The following is a 15164-nucleotide window of genomic DNA, read 5'->3' as shown; positions in this document are numbered from 1 at the left end:
AGAGATGAGGTCTTGCTGCTCAGGCGGGTCTCGAACCCGCGGGCTCAGGCAATCCACTCACTTCAGCCTCCCAAAGGCGCGGGATTACAGGCTGAGCCACCGAACCTGGCTTTCTTTTCTTTTTTATTTTTTTGAGTTGGAGTCTCACTGTGTCACCCAGGTTGGAGTGCAGTGGCTCGCTCACAGTCACCGCATCCTCGACCCGCTGGGCTCCGGCGATCCTTCCACCTCAGCCTTCCAAGTAGCTGGAACTACAGACACATGTCACCATGCCCGGCTTGTAGTTTCTTAAGTCTCGATATCTGGTCCACTTAGCAGTTCTATTTCTGTTAATTAACCCAGCAACATGTATGTTAGGCAGCAGTATCTTCAAGTTCAATTATGTGAGACCCGTTGGCTCTAAATTGATTAGCTCTGAGGATGGACTAAAACAAGTTTCTGTCCTGGCAAAGGAAAGGACCAGATTCCTGGTCCTCCCATCTGGCCTCGCCAGTGAAGTTAGAAACTGTTTTCGACAGCAATTGTTAATATGAAAGCCATTCTATATTTTATTTTACCAATAGGCAACTTTTATTTTTATTTATTTATTTATTTTTAAAATTTTTTTTGAGTTGGAGTCTCACTCCGTCGCCCAGACTGGAGTGCAGTGGCCGCTCCCGGCCACCGCAGCCTGGACCTGCTGGGCTCCGGCAATCCTTGCGCCTCAGCCTTCCGAGTAGCTGGAATTATAGGCATGTGCTACCATGCCCAGCTGATTTTTTGATTTATTGCAGAGATGAGGTCTCGCCAAGTTGCCCAGGCAGGTCACGAACCCGCAGGCTCAGGCAATCAATAGGCAACTTTTAAAAACTGGCATCCTTATTCAACTAAATTCATTTAAAAATCTAAGTACCTACTGTAAGTGCCTGGTCCTATGTTGGATATCAAGTTTACAAAAGATGAATTCATTTCCTTTACATAAACCTGCAATTTTATCATCTGTCATCCTACAGTTGCTTTACAATTCAGTTTTTTTTTTTTGGTAATGGAATTTAGGTTCATTACAAATCATTAACTATATAATTATAGAACTGAGAGAGACTCTGGAGGCCTTAATTTAGAGATGGGAAGCTGAGGCCCAGGGAAGGTAAGGAGTTTGCCAGGGACCATATAAATGATAAGCAGTAGCTCCAGCTAGAACCGGAATTCAACTTGTCTGAATGTTCTCAGACACACAGGGATACAAGCTGTGCACTACTAAGGTATTTGAAGAAATCTCCTTTGATATAAACTGTTACAAACACATGCTATTTCATGTGGCAGGATTCCTGATGGGAAGCATGGCAGGTGCATGACAGATACAAAGAGCTTATTAAAATGTGTGTTGAAGGAAGCTTCGGTTTATGTGGTTGTTTCTTCAAATATATCTGTGACTTAAAATCATTTTGGCACATACTGTCAGTTTTAAAAAATGACCACAAGATCAAAACCTTAATAAAACTATCCCCTGAAAGACTGCAACTAATAGGAACACTTTTTTTTTGAGACAGGGTCTTGCTCTGTTGCCCAGGCTGGGGTGCAGTGGTGTGATCATAGCTCAGTGATCCTCTCATCCCAGCCTCCTGAGTAGCTGGGATTATAGGCATGAGCCAGCAAAGCTGGCTCGAAAACCTCTTTACATGGCATGATAAGATCAGAAAAATGAGCTGGGCACAGTGGCTCACACCATTAATCCCAGCACTTTTGGAGACTGAGGTGAGAGGATTGCCTGAGCCCAGGAGTTCAAGACCTGTCTAGGCAACACGGTGAAACCCTGTCTCTAAAATAAATTAAAAAAAAAAATTAGCTGGGCATGGTGGCACATACCTGTAGTCCCAGCTACTTGGAAGGCTGAGGCAGAAGGATCGTCTGAGTCCAGCAGGTGAGCTGTGATCATGCCACTGCATTCCAGCCTGGGTGATAGAGTGAGACTCTGACTCAAAAGACAAACAAAATAACCAAAACCAAAACAAATCAAAGAAAACACCAGAAAAATATTTTGCGCGTGCCCTATTTGATATTTATGATTCATTTTTACCACCTCTAATTTCCATCAGTTCTACAGACGCCTGTAATATTCCAGCCCAACATCATGACCTAATCCACAGTTTTTGCTGGAGTTGGGAACAGATCTATTTCCTCTTGGTGTCCACTGCCCCTGGCACAGTGTGCACAGCACAGGTATCAGGAAGCATGGCAAGTGGCTATGAGACTCTGGCCCCTTCCCCGTGCCTTGCCTTTGGCACCAGTGGGAGTGGGTGCAAGTGCTGGAGGCTGGCTGGCTGCCTGGTGCTTTCTGCTGGGGGTGGGGAGCGAGGTCTTTGGGAGCCTGCTTGCATCCTCCTCACAAAACTGTCTCCAGAGTGCAGCCGTCAGGCTGGTGTTGGTGGGGTTTGATGAACTGTCTCGGGAGCCTGAACTGCTTGAAATTATGGAAATGGCTGTGTGGAAAACTCCCTCTCCGAGATACACTCTTCCCATTCAGCAAAATCCACCTCCTCTGGATGCCAGAGTGAGGCGGGAGGGAGCTCATCTGTTTGGATGCCACATCAAACTCTGCTTGCTACTTGCTTTCTCTAGTTCCATCTTGGAGTTCCAAGGTGCTCCCAGGGTGGTGAGTGCAGCTCGGGAGGATGCCATGATGCCAGGCTGAGGCTCATGCTCTGAAGCTGTGAGTGGTTTCAACCTTTGCCTCTTCCTTTGATGGTTTCTAAGACACCCAGGTACCAACTACTGAAATATTTTTAGCCATTTGACTGTATTTTTCCTTTAAAATAACATGTAAATTAATTATTTTTTTCTTAGCCAAACGTTAAGCTGACATGCTACACTGGGAGCTTTTCAAATTACATACTCTGCCTTTTTACTAAGTAGTAGAATCTATTTTTTGAACATAAGATAGCAGGAAAAGACCAAATATGTTGTTATGTTTGAAAGGAAGAGGCATACCAAGGTGATGAGAGATTAGAAACATTTAATGGCATTTCAATTTGAGCTGTAATTTTAATTTTAAAAATAAGTTTTTGTTCTCCTAATTAAATGAGGGCTTTCCAACATTATTTTCCCTCAACACTTAGGTGTTCATGAACTCAGGCCCATCTTAAGTCACTCTTCAAGAGGGTAACATGACAAAACTGACTCTGGTCACTTTAGTAACAGATGCTGGGAGATGATTCTTGTGAAGAGTGGTCATGGTACGACAGAATCCACTGCGTTTTGCAGAGCTGTTACCTGAGTTTCCTGGGGCTGCATAGGGGCAGCTTTTCAAAGAGGTATGGTACTGATACTTCCATTGCATGGTTTGGGGTTTGCTGAAGTATTTTTAGAAAGTTTTTATTGTGAGACGTTGAAACCTATCAAGTGAGAGAAGACCATGTACTGCATCCCCATGTTAAGTGTCCCCCACACCCCACACCCCACACCTTATGGCCAATTTTGTTCCATCCATACCTCCATATGCTGGTCTGTTTTGATCGTCTCATATTTGCTGATGTAAAGTATATCCTGGGTGTCATGTCACATCTACATAATTGCATCTGCATTTCTAAAACCAAAGACATTTTCTTCAATAACCACACAAACACGATACCGTTATTGTGATAGTGAATAAACTAACACATGAATAATTCTTTGATATCACTTAATACCCAGTCCATGTTTAGATTTCCCTACATGAACCAGAAATGCCTTTTTGTAGCCAATTTGTCTGAAGAGGTGTCCGAGCCAGTCCCTGCATCAGAGCTGGCTATTGAGCAGACGCTGGGTTCACAACAAACAGGTCCCCAGGTGCCACGAGGCCTGAAGTCATGCCCATCTGACTGTGTGTGTACTGCTGAGTACTGTCACGATCAGCTCCCATCTGCGCTATAGACTCTCAATTCAGGGAGTGAAGGGACTGCACAAACTGATGGAGATTTTTCAGGTCAGCTTGGGCTTCAAGAGTGTCAGCTCAATGGGACAGCCAAACCCCAAAGCGGGTCGTCGAGGGGCTGGTACAGGGGTCCTCAAACTGTTAAAACAGGGGGCCAGCTCACTGTCCTTCAGACCGTTGGAGGGGCGGACTACAGTTAAAAAAAAAAAACTATGAACAAATTCCTATGCACACTGCACATATCTTATTTTGAAGTGAAAAAACAAAATGGGAACAAATACAATATTTAAAATGAACAAGTAAAGTTAAATCAACAAACTTACCAGTATTTCAATGGGAACTATGGGCCTGCTGTTGGCTAATGAGATGGTCAATGTCCAGTTCTATATTTGTCACTGCTAGTCATAACAAGTTAAGGCAGCAAAAACACTCGGTGGGCCGGATAAATGTCCTCGGCGGGCCGCACATGGCCCGCGGGCCATAGTTTGAGGACCCCTGGACTGGTAAGTCTAGCTCCAGAAGTGTCAGCTTTAATGGGCTGGAAGGCCAAGCCCTGAGAGTGTTGCCATCCGGTGGGCTGGCAAACACAACCTCTGGGGTGTTGGCTCTAACGGGCTGGCAAGCCAAGTCCTGAGAGTGTTGCTAGCCTCCTGGGTGTCTCAGCTTCAGAGTCTTGCCATCTCCTGGCAGCTCTCCTGGTTGAGCCGGCTCCATCAGCTGGCAAGACAGTCTCTGGGGTGTATGGCTCTTCAGCTCCAACCATCTTCTGCAACTCTTCAGGTTGCAGCTCTTCAGGATCAAGGTTCTTGTCTATGCCCAGGAAGAATGAGGGACACAGATAGCAGGAAGTGAGAAAGCAAGATTTATTGAGATGACAGAGAAGATCCCACGCAGGAGGGGACCCGAAGGGGTTGTCCTTCTCTGGGGTTGAAACTTGGTGCTTTTATAGCCCTAAGTCCAAGCTGATTGGCTAGAGCTGTTGCTGTTCTGATTGGTCAGTATTAAGGACCAATCAGCAGGAGGTAGGGACCTAATGGTGAGCTGATTGGTTGTTTTTTGATCCCAGTAGTGAGAACCTAAGCTCTAGCTTGAGAGGCTCACAGGGAGCTTGTTTACCAATGCTGAGCCTGAGAGCCTGCAGGGAATTCACCACGTTGTTACCAGAGGACCGGCCTGTTTGTCTGCCTAGACTTTTTCTAGCTATATCCTGTCTCATAACTATTGCTGTGTTCCCAATAGCAACACATGGCCTAGCACAGATGAAGCCATTATCTGAAGCCAGCCTATAGGCCACGTCCTGATTCTGAGGCCCAAGAGTCAGATTCTGAAGCCTGGTCTATCCAGTTAACTAGTTAGTTTGTTAACCAAGTAATCACCCTCTAATGTAAGCTAACTAATCTGTCTGGGCCTCTACCTCTTCACCTGTGAAATGGGGTAATAGTAGTAGCTCCCATGGTGTTGTGTACATGAGTTAAATGCAAAGCAGTGAGACTGCAGCTGGGCCCTTCAGTACTCAATATTTGAGAGCTCTCCAGACACCACCTCACTGAGGGCGGCAGGAATCACATCCTCCAAGGTCTCTGACTGGGGTGCGCGGGTCCCTGGGATATACAGCGACAGGCAAGAAACATGGTACTTCCTCCCAGAGGCTCACTTGGGGCTCAGTTAAAGCGCATTGCTAAAACTGCATCTCCAGATGCCTGGGACCCATGTGCCATTCTCCCCCATCCTCAGGGTTCCTCTGCAGGATACTTTGAAAAATGCTAGCCTGGCTCGGTGGCTCAGCCTGTAATCCTGCACTTTGGGAGGCTGAGGTGAGTGGATTGCCTGAGCCCGTGGGTTCGAGACCCGGCTGGGCAACTTGGCGAGACCTCATCTCTACAATAAATCAAAAAAATTAGCCAGGCATGGTAGCACACGAAGGATCGCAGGAGCCCAGCAGGTCGAGGCTGGTGGCCGGGAGCGGCCACTGCACTCCAGTCTGGGTGACAGAGTGAGACTCCAACTCAAAAAAAAAAAAAAAGGAGAAAGAAAAATGCTGCATGAAGAACTGAATGGATGTGTACTGTGTGCTTAGGACAAAAGGCCTCCCTGGGATTCCTTCCTCAAACTGACTGTCCTCCCCTGTCCCCATATCTCCCTGTACATGCCATTCATTCACAGGTATCACTCTCCAAATGCTCCTTCAAACATGCTCCCATCCCACCGCACCCGTGCTCCCTGCCCACAGGGAAGGTAGCAGTGACAACTCGCTGGTGGCTGCTCTGGCTCCACCTACAGGCACTTTGAGGGCAAGACCTGGTTGCTTCTAAAACCTTGAGAATTTGAAATGTGCCTGTGGGCTCTGGGATGGCAAATACAATTCAAGACATGGCACAGGTGCTGGCCCATAGTGGGTGATAAGCATCTTGGGCACATTAATGATTTTATTTATTTATTTTTTTCTGTCACCTAGGCTGGAGTGCAGTAGAATGCTCACGGCTACTGCAGCCTCAACCTGCGGGGCTCATGTGGTCCTTCCGCTTCAGCCTTCCAAGTAGTTGGAAGCACAGGCATGCACCACCACGCCCAGCTAATTTTTTAATTTATTGTAGAGACGAGGTCTTGGCATGTTGCTCAGGCTGGCCTTGAACCCGAGTTCAGGCAATCCTCTCGTCTAGGAATGATTTTAGCTGAAGGAACCCTTATGTAGTGGAGGGAGAACAGAACGGCCCAGCCCTCGTGGAGATGTGCTCCTGGGGGGACACACCAACCCTTCTATCTGCTACAGGAGCTTGTGCCTCCTGTCCTCATCTTCCTCTCTGGGAAGTTTGCACTCCAAGTCCACATTCCAGTCTGGCACTAGTCACAGCAACCCTTGGGCCTGTTACTGCCTCTTAGCCTGTTTCCTCTTCTGTAAACTGGGGACTGATGCCTCATTTGCTCCTGAGGACTGCATGCACCAAGATGCGCTACACGGGCCAGGGCCTAGGGTGTACCAGGGGAAACATGCAGACCTCTCATTGCACCCCAAGCCCTGAGGCTGCCAGTTAGGTAGACAAGGCAGGACAAAAGAACCAAGCTCAGGGAGATCCCCACAGTAAGTGGCTGTCAGTTATCAGGCACCTACCTTGAGCTGGACCTGATGCTAAATGTTGGAGCCCCAGGGAGGTCTGTGCCCTTAAGGAGAAAGGCCACGCAGGATGGACCATCACTTCTCTCCAAGGCTGGACTTCCACCACAGTGCATAATGCCAGAGCTCAAACTGGACTCACTTCTGGCCTCACACCTACTACTTTAGAATCTTTTTAGTATGGCAATTCTAGGAGTTTTGGTAATTGCGTTAGATGGAGGTAAATATTATACAGTATTCATGTGAATTAGCCCAACTAGAAGAAATATCAATCAGTTCTTTTATATTATGTACTTTGCCTTATAAATGTTTCCTCATAAAAAATTTCCCTTAGAGCTTGTAACTTCACTACTCTGTGGTTTAAGGCTACCTTATTTCTAAAGTATTTTATGGTTTAAATAATGCTTTCCCATCCCTTTTCCTATTAATCCTCATAAAACATGAAATTAGAACTTATATAACATCTCCACCTTACAAACAAGAAAACAGAAGCTGAGAGCTCACAAAATAAGTAGTCAAATCATATTTAATATTTATTGAACAGTATCAGTATCAGTGAGATTTTGATCACACCTGCTGCACTTCAGATCAGCTACTAAGAGCACACCTGACACACAGGAAGGAGCCAGGGGAACACGCCAGAAGTAGTACCAGGTAGTGGTGCATCTCACAAACATATTTATTCATGCCACAAGGTTAATGGTACTTAGACAAGTGTACAGTGATGTTCCACATTCCCATCTAACACAGCTTGCTCGGATTTACAGGTGGACTGGTGTTTCATCTCATGTGTACTCCACGGAAAGCTGGTTAGTGATGACCATGAGCAGGCGCAGGAGCTTTTGAAAGAGATATGTAATAGAAGATACAATTTAGGAAGGAAGGAACAAGTAGAATGTAGTTTATTAGGCAAGTATCAACAAGTCAAAAAGAGTAAGTGGCAATCTTCAATACTGTAAGAAAGAGTGGAAGACTATTTCCACAAGGAGCATCCAGTGTGTCTAAGGGCTCGTGCAACGGTGGCACACAGGCAGCAGCTCACCACGGGGCAGAGGTGAGGTGGCAAGGAAATGCCTCTTCCTCATAGCTCATGAAGTCAGTCCTGGGCTTGTGTAAGTCTCAAACGACTACACTTTCATTGTCATTGGGGAAACAAAGTGAAGAAATGTCCAGCACTAGGGTATACATTTATAAGGTACTTCCTTTCAAAACATGCCAGAGGGAATTGCACAGGGCATCATGCTTGCACAGATGACTTTGTGCTTTCTTATTGGTGGCATCAGCTACCTTTGATTAACCCATTTTTCTATGACTCCTGGCTGTTTTACTTGACTCAAGGTGGGTAGCAATGGCTTTAACATTAGAGTACAAAAAGCAGACATTCAGAACTCTCTTTCCAGCAGGCAAAGCAGCCTTCATGTTCTGAAGCATTTCCATTGCATCATATATATCTAGTGAACTATATGTCAATTTAAACTCAGAACAATGATACACCTTGTCCTGAAATGACAGGATGGTGCTTTTCATTCCCCAACCACTTTGAAAAATCTCACCTTTCAAAGCTTTACTTCTTTTATCTAAAACAAAAGGAAGGAAAAAGTTGGTCACATCAATGCTTTACAAAAATGCTTCTGTCAAAATTAACATTTGGTCAAAGGCTTCACAGCTTAGGTAAAGCAATTACATATAGGAAGTTTTCAGAAAATATGAAAGTTACCATAGTGTCTCATATTCAGGAGTGGTAAAACTTCTACCGAAGGTGTTCTATGAACAGCTAAGAGTTCTTTGGAATTTGCAGGGCTCTTCACTCCCTACATATCCTAAACTCTAGCCTTGCAGTTTAAAGTTTTCCTCTTTCCTTCCTCCTTTTAGTCAGTGGTTTAGTAACACATGACTAGGCCTTATCTTCCTGCTCTACTGAGAGCCAAATGGTTATTCTCTCTAAATTATACTATGAAAAAAATTCATAATTTTGTTTTTTGTAGAGACAAGGTCTTGCTACGTTGTCCAGGCTGGATAGAACTCCTGGGCTCAAGCAATCCACCTGCCTTGGCCTCTCAGAGTGCTGGAATTACAGGCATGAGCCACCACACCTGGTTTATTATTATCATTTTTTTTCAGAAGTTGAAAAGGTACAAATAAAATACCACACACCATGACACTATATCTCTAAATATTTCAGCCTTCATCTCTTCAAATGAAGGACACTTCCTATTTGTAATATCAACCTCACCTAAAAAAATTCACAATTCCCTGATGTCAGTCTTGCTCAAATGTCCCCAACTATCCCCAAATGTCTTCTATAGCTGACAGGTGCTTCCTGTATTTTCACAAAGGACTGCAGGTGATTCCTGACGTTTACACCTTATTAAGAAATTTACCTTTACAACGTAAATTGTGATTCTTTCTGAAAATAATTGTCTTCCTGATCTCAAATGCACGAAACACAGACACTTACCAGCACTCCTGATCTTATACACGATGAAGCTCATCAACCCCATTCCCATCCAAATCTCCTGGTAAACTTCTGTATAGTAGGGCTTCATAGGGATCCAAACATTTTTAATAATGCTCTGAAGCATCTGGAAGTGAACACAGTGATAAAAATCAAGATGACTATTGTTCTAGACCTAGCTGGTAGGAGATTTTCATTATTATTATTATTATTTTTGAGTTGGAGTCTCACTCTGTCACCCAGACTGGAGTGCAGTGGCTGCTCCCGGCCACCGCAGCCTCGACCTGCTGGGCTCCAGCGATCCTTCCGCCTCGGCCTTCCAAGTAGCTGGAACTACAGGCGCGCACTACCACGCCCAGCTAGTTTTTTTGGTTTATTGTAGAGATGAGGTCTCGCCCAAATTGCCCAGGCGGGTCTCGAACCCGTGGGCTCAGGCAATCCACTTACCTCAGCCTCCCAAAGCGCGGGATTATAGGCTGAGCCACCAAGCCCGGCTGAGATTTTCATTATTAAGTTCAACACTACTTCCCACAGGTATTCAACAGGCAGTCTCACCTGTGTGAGACCCCTTCCCCACTCGCACACGGGGGCTCTGTGCTCTCCAAAGCTCTGCAAGCTGACTGTCCCTGTGCCCCTCCTTTGGCCATTTTGGCACTCGGTCACCTCATTCCTCACATCCACTAAAATTACTATGCCTCAAACTGCACATCTTTCTCTTAACATCTAAATGCAAACACTAGTATGTTCTCATCCTCTTGTTAAGAGTGTTGGCACTCAAAGCTGAACAAAAACAGTTAGGGCATGGCGATTTCCTTGTGAAATAAATGCCTGGGCTTGGACACACTTTCAGTAGCTACATCTCAGTCCTGAAGTCTATTGCTAAATACAAAGCAGATGGTACAGGAAGACGAGGTCACTTCCTAAAACAGAACTTATTTAGTGAATAAAAATATTTAATTACTGGGTTTAATTGGGAAAAGCCATTACATTCTGAACTGTTTGCTTTTATAAGTGCCACGTCTCAAAATAACGTTTTTCATTACCTTTTTTTTTTTTTTTTGAGTTGGAGTCTCACTCCGTCGCCTAGGCTGGAGTACAGTAGCATGCTCACGGTCACCCCAGCATCGACCCACTGGACTCCGGCAATCCTTCTGTCTCAGCCTTCCAAATAGCCGGAACTACAGGTATGCGCAACTATGCCCAGCTAATTCTTATTTATTTATTTATTTATTGTAGTGATGACATCTCACCATGTTGCCCAGGCTGGTCTTGAACCTGTGAACTCAGGCAATCCTCTCCCCTCAGCCTCCCAAAGTGCTTGGATTACAGGCTTGAGTCACCATGCCTGGCCTTCATTACTTTTACAATCTACTTTACTACAGACCCAAAATTAGATGCCCTCATTTTCATTTTAATAGGTTTTGTAACATCTGGAGTGGTTCATTAAATTACAGCTATTCAAATAGTTGTCAGGAGGGACTTGACTTAACAGTTGTCAAAAATGGCCTTCTCAGCTGAGCTCGGTGGCTCAGCCTGTAATCCCGCGCTTTGGGAGGCTGAGGTGAGTGAATTGCCTGAGCCCATGGGTTTGAGACCCGCCTGGGCAACTTGGCGAGACCTCATCTCCACAATAAATCAAAAAAACTAGCCAGGCGTGGTAGCGCGCCCCTGTAGTTCCAGCTACTTGGAAGGCTGAGGCGGAAGGATCGCCGGAGCCCAGCAGGTCGAGCTTGCGGTGGCCGGAAGTGTGCCACTGCACTCCAGTCTGGGTGACAGAGTGAGACTCCAACTCAAAAAAAAAAATAAAAAATGGCCTTCTCATTTCACTGGATACTCTGCTTTGGCTGTGGTCAGGAACACTGACTCCGCTCCCTGCCCCTTTCACATCACTCCTTGGGCTTTTCTGGTTTTCCACATTTCCTGGCCCTGTGTGTTGGTTTTATAGCACTGAGTACTTCAAAAGCCTGACCTATTCAAGTCACCAAAATCTGGATTGTGCGGTCATTTATTCAGTCAGCAAATGTAAACTAAGCATATACTAGGTGCCAGATGCTGTTTTAGGAACTGAGAAACAGTAACAGTGACCACACCTGGGGGAGAAGTATCCTCAGCAGAGGCCTATTTGCCAAGACCCCAAGGTCAGAATAATTTTGGAATGCTGGGAGGAATGGAAAAAAGGCCACAGTGATTGCCCAGATTCAAGTCCTGGCTCTGTCACTTACTACCTAACTTAAATTGCCTCAGTTTCCTTATCTATAAATCAGGGATAAAACAATACCCACCTCAAAGGGCAGCTATAAAGACTAGAGTGTTTAGTGTCTGGTATCACATAACAAATGCTTGTTGTGTAAAATACCATGGCTGAATCTTGGAAAAGAAGATGGGTCAGGTCATTTAGGGCCTTGAAGGCTATGGTAGAGTTTGGCTTTTCCTCTAAGGATGTTTCCCCAATTTAACAGCACTTACTAAGTGCTTTATATACCATTCCCTGCACTACTTCCTACCCCAATGAAGTGGATACTTGAACAAAGCTGCCCACAGTGCCACAGCAGGATAGCAGGACTAGACTCACACCAAAGCTCTAAGCCCCCCAAGCTCCTGGTCATGAGTCAGCCTCCAAGGTCTGATGTCCTCTCCTCCCCATTCAGGGTTATTCAGGCTGAGGAAGTGTCCTGAAGGCTAGCCTCAAGAACATCCTTAAAGGATGGGACTGTGTCCTTCTCCTGGAACCCTTTGCAGATATGTCTTTCCTCAAATTCCTGTCTTCAGACTGTACTTCTGACAGAGCATGAGGTTCCAAGAAACCAACAGCCCAGTCTTGAGAAAATGTCACAAAGGATCAAAATGGGACCCAGAGGAGGCCTCTGGAAGCCTCAGACTAGTTCAGAGTTGTGGAGAAAATTCCTCTCCTCCCTGAGACCAGCAATAACTGGGAAGGAGGAAACATAAAGCACCCAACTGTGGAGGCCCAAGCAACTCCATCTTGGATGCTCATCCACCATGTTGGCTTCTGATTGACCCTAGTTCTGGGAAGGCCTCTGAGATTTCCAGTTTATCTACTGTTCCTTGTGTAAGATTACATACTTATCATGAATACTGCCCTTAGGTCAAACAAACTTGAAGTCACTGTACTTCAACTGTTCTATACGTCCCTTTCCCTATGGTATATAAGCCCTGGGTCTGGGGTGATGGTGCAGGGTCCACCATCTTGTCTCGCCACCCGAGACAGACATGGCTTTTGTTCACTAAATCCTATTAAATGTTTCTTTCTAAGAAACTGGATATGCCTGCCTCTTTCTTCGGCTTCTCAGGTTTGCATAGAACTCCCACAGTGATACACCAGCCTAGTGCCTGGTATGGAGTAAGAATTCAGTATTCACCGCAGTAATAGAAAGAACTGCTACAAATACCTAGCTGATGGCAATAACACCATGCCACTGGGATTCTAAGAAAGGAGAACTTAAAAAGATGCCCTCATTTAGGCCAGGTCTGGGGTTTTAGAAAGAGTAAGGTCAGATGAGGGTCTAGAAGGAAAAGAGCAAAGTAAACTGGAGGGTGCAAATGCACTAAGAAGGGACCAAGGAAACCTAATTCTCTTGATAGTGTGCTCTGGGCCTAGGTACCTTGATATAGCGTCTCCTAACCCTGAACTGCCTTCGGTCCCCAGTGAAGTAAGGTCCTGCTACACGGCATATTGCAAATATCTAACATCTCCCCTCCTTTTCTCTTGAGGTTACTTTGACTAAAGTTGCCATACTTGGCTGGACAAGTGATGTGTTCTCAATATTTAATAAAATGAGGGTGAGGGCCTCTTTTTTTTTTCCACCTGAGTCCATTTTACTCAGCCACATTCCCTAGCAGTATCAGTTTTTCAGCACTGGATCCTTTAAAGGTCTATCCTATTCAAAAGGGTGTCTACTGTATCCATTTGAGTCTGTAAAGTTCTGGCACAAAAACATTAACTGCATACTATTACCTGAACTGGGAATAGCAAATGTCTGGTCCTTTGAACCCCATTGTGGGGTTTACAGTCTGAGTTCCATACAATTTTGATCATCACCATTTAAGCATGTTTTAGTTCCCCCTTTCCCTCCTCCCAGGGCCCTGTCATACACACAGCAAAATTTGGAGGACAAGTGTGTCGCAAGGAAGCCTGAGGTAGGAGAGAGAGCGCACTACGAGATGTGGGGTGAGAATTTCTGGCTTCATCGCTAATTCGTTGTGTGGCCTCTTGGTCAGGAAGCTGAGTCTCTTAAGGCACTTTGTACGGAAAATGTAATTTGTTCAGCACCTCCGTTTCTGCCCGTATAAACATAGATCCTCACTTTCCCCTACACCGAGAGCACTGATTACTATTCATTAGTGTCCCTGTATCCCCAGACGGTCGTCTGCACACACACTTCTCGCTTGAATAAACTTTTAACTGGACCCTGCACCTTTTGGTTACATTAGGCCGACACATCTGAGCTCACGTTCCTTCTGCCTGACAATGACCGTTAAGCCTTCCTTTACTGGGGATCTTGCGCTCCTTGTCAAAGCGCTCCAGAATCCAGGTGCATCAAGCGCGTTAACGCCAAGGAGGAAAGCGTAACGCAAGCCTAAGCAACACCTCCCACTAGTAGCCCATCCCCACGAACCCCCTTTACAGTCTGGGACTCGAGCAGCGAAGCGGGCGTGTGCGCCGGAGGGCTTGGACCCCAAGGTCAGCGGGAGCCAAGGAGCCTCCCCGGGCCGCCGCCGGTTCCCGCTGTGGAGGCCAGGCCTGAACCCCACGGCCCCCGTCTTGTCCCCTCTACGATCCGGGATGCCCTGAGCAGAGGAGCCGGACCCAGGTTTCCGCACTCACCTCGGCGCGGGACCCACGGCTCAGGCCGTAGCCGACCCTACAGCCAACAACTCGGAAAGGTCATCGAGTGCGCAGCCGCAGCGCGGAGGCTGCCGGGAAGGCGGAAGAAGCAGCGACGCGCCAAGGCCAGAGCGCCTCCCAAGTCGCGCTTGCGCACCACAGCGCCCCCGGCGGCCGCCCTGGTGCAGCGGGCGGGGCGGGGCGGGGGCTGTGTCTGTGTGTATCACAATAGGTTGACTAACTGTCCAGATTTTCCCAGGACTGATGGGTTTTCCGGAACACGGGACTTTCCACAGTGAACCCGGGAAAGTTCTAGACCAACCAGACGGATTGGTCAACCTGAAAAAAAGGAACCTTCTTTACCTGATATGTTAAAAGCAGATAGGTCAAGTCTCCCGTCTCAGTGGTGTGTTTGCCACCTCCTCTTATACTTTTTTCGCTCTGCATATTTTTATGCGTTTATTCTGTGCATATTAATTCTTCTTAACAGACAATATAAAATTTCCACAGGGGGTCCAGACACTGGCCCTAACAGACACAGTCTTTAAAGATAACCATGCTTACTATGTCTCAGGAAATTAAAAAAAAGAATTGAAAATTTAAGCAGAAAACTGGAAATTGTAATGAACAAAACCACTTAGTTGATTTTAAAGGGGTCAAATAAAAATTGGATGGGCTTGGCAGAAGATTAGACAGTTGAAGAATTACTGAATTGCAAGGTAGGTTAGAAGAAACCATTCAGAAGCATAGAGAGACAAAAGAGGATACAGCAAATAAGTTCATCGTATATGTAACTGGAGTATTCTTTTTTTTTTTTGAGTTGGAGTCTCACTCAGTCGCCCAGGCTGGAGTGCAGTGGCTG

General features: G+C 45.9%; 1 protein-coding gene across 1 annotated transcript; it reads right to left on the bottom strand.

The window, feature by feature from the left end:
• Positions 1-7509: 7509 nt before the first annotated feature.
• CUNH14orf2 (chromosome unknown C14orf2 homolog) lies at positions 7510-14393 on the bottom strand. Its single transcript, XM_008049978.1, has 4 exons — positions 14303-14393; positions 9460-9583; positions 8555-8578; positions 7510-7840 (listed from the first exon to the last, which is right to left on the bottom strand). Exons 2-4 carry the CDS (start codon positions 9581-9583, stop codon positions 7812-7814), a joined length of 177 nt encoding a protein of 58 aa, XP_008048169.1. The 5' UTR covers positions 14303-14393; the 3' UTR covers positions 7510-7811.
• Positions 14394-15164: the final 771 nt, after the last annotated feature.

This window comes from Carlito syrichta, unplaced genomic scaffold (assembly GCF_000164805.1).
Source record: "Carlito syrichta isolate Samal-C Ts95f unplaced genomic scaffold, Tarsius_syrichta-2.0.1 Scaffold142862, whole genome shotgun sequence".
NCBI lineage: Eukaryota > Metazoa > Chordata > Mammalia > Primates > Tarsiidae > Carlito > Carlito syrichta.
This window is presented reverse-complemented; position numbering and strand designations above follow the sequence as displayed.

Coding starts and splice junctions, on each gene's coding strand:
- CUNH14orf2 (XM_008049978.1), bottom strand. CDS start 9,583: ATGCTTCAGAGCATTATTAAAAATGTTTGGATCCCTATGAAGCCCTAC. Junction 8,579..9,459: donor GTATAAGATCAGGAGTGCTG/GTAAGTGTCTGT, acceptor CTTTTGTTTTAG/ATAAAAGAAGTAAAGCTTTG. Junction 7,841..8,554: donor AAGAAGTAAAGCTTTGAAAG/GTGAGATTTTTC, acceptor CTCTTTCAAAAG/CTCCTGCGCCTGCTCATGGT.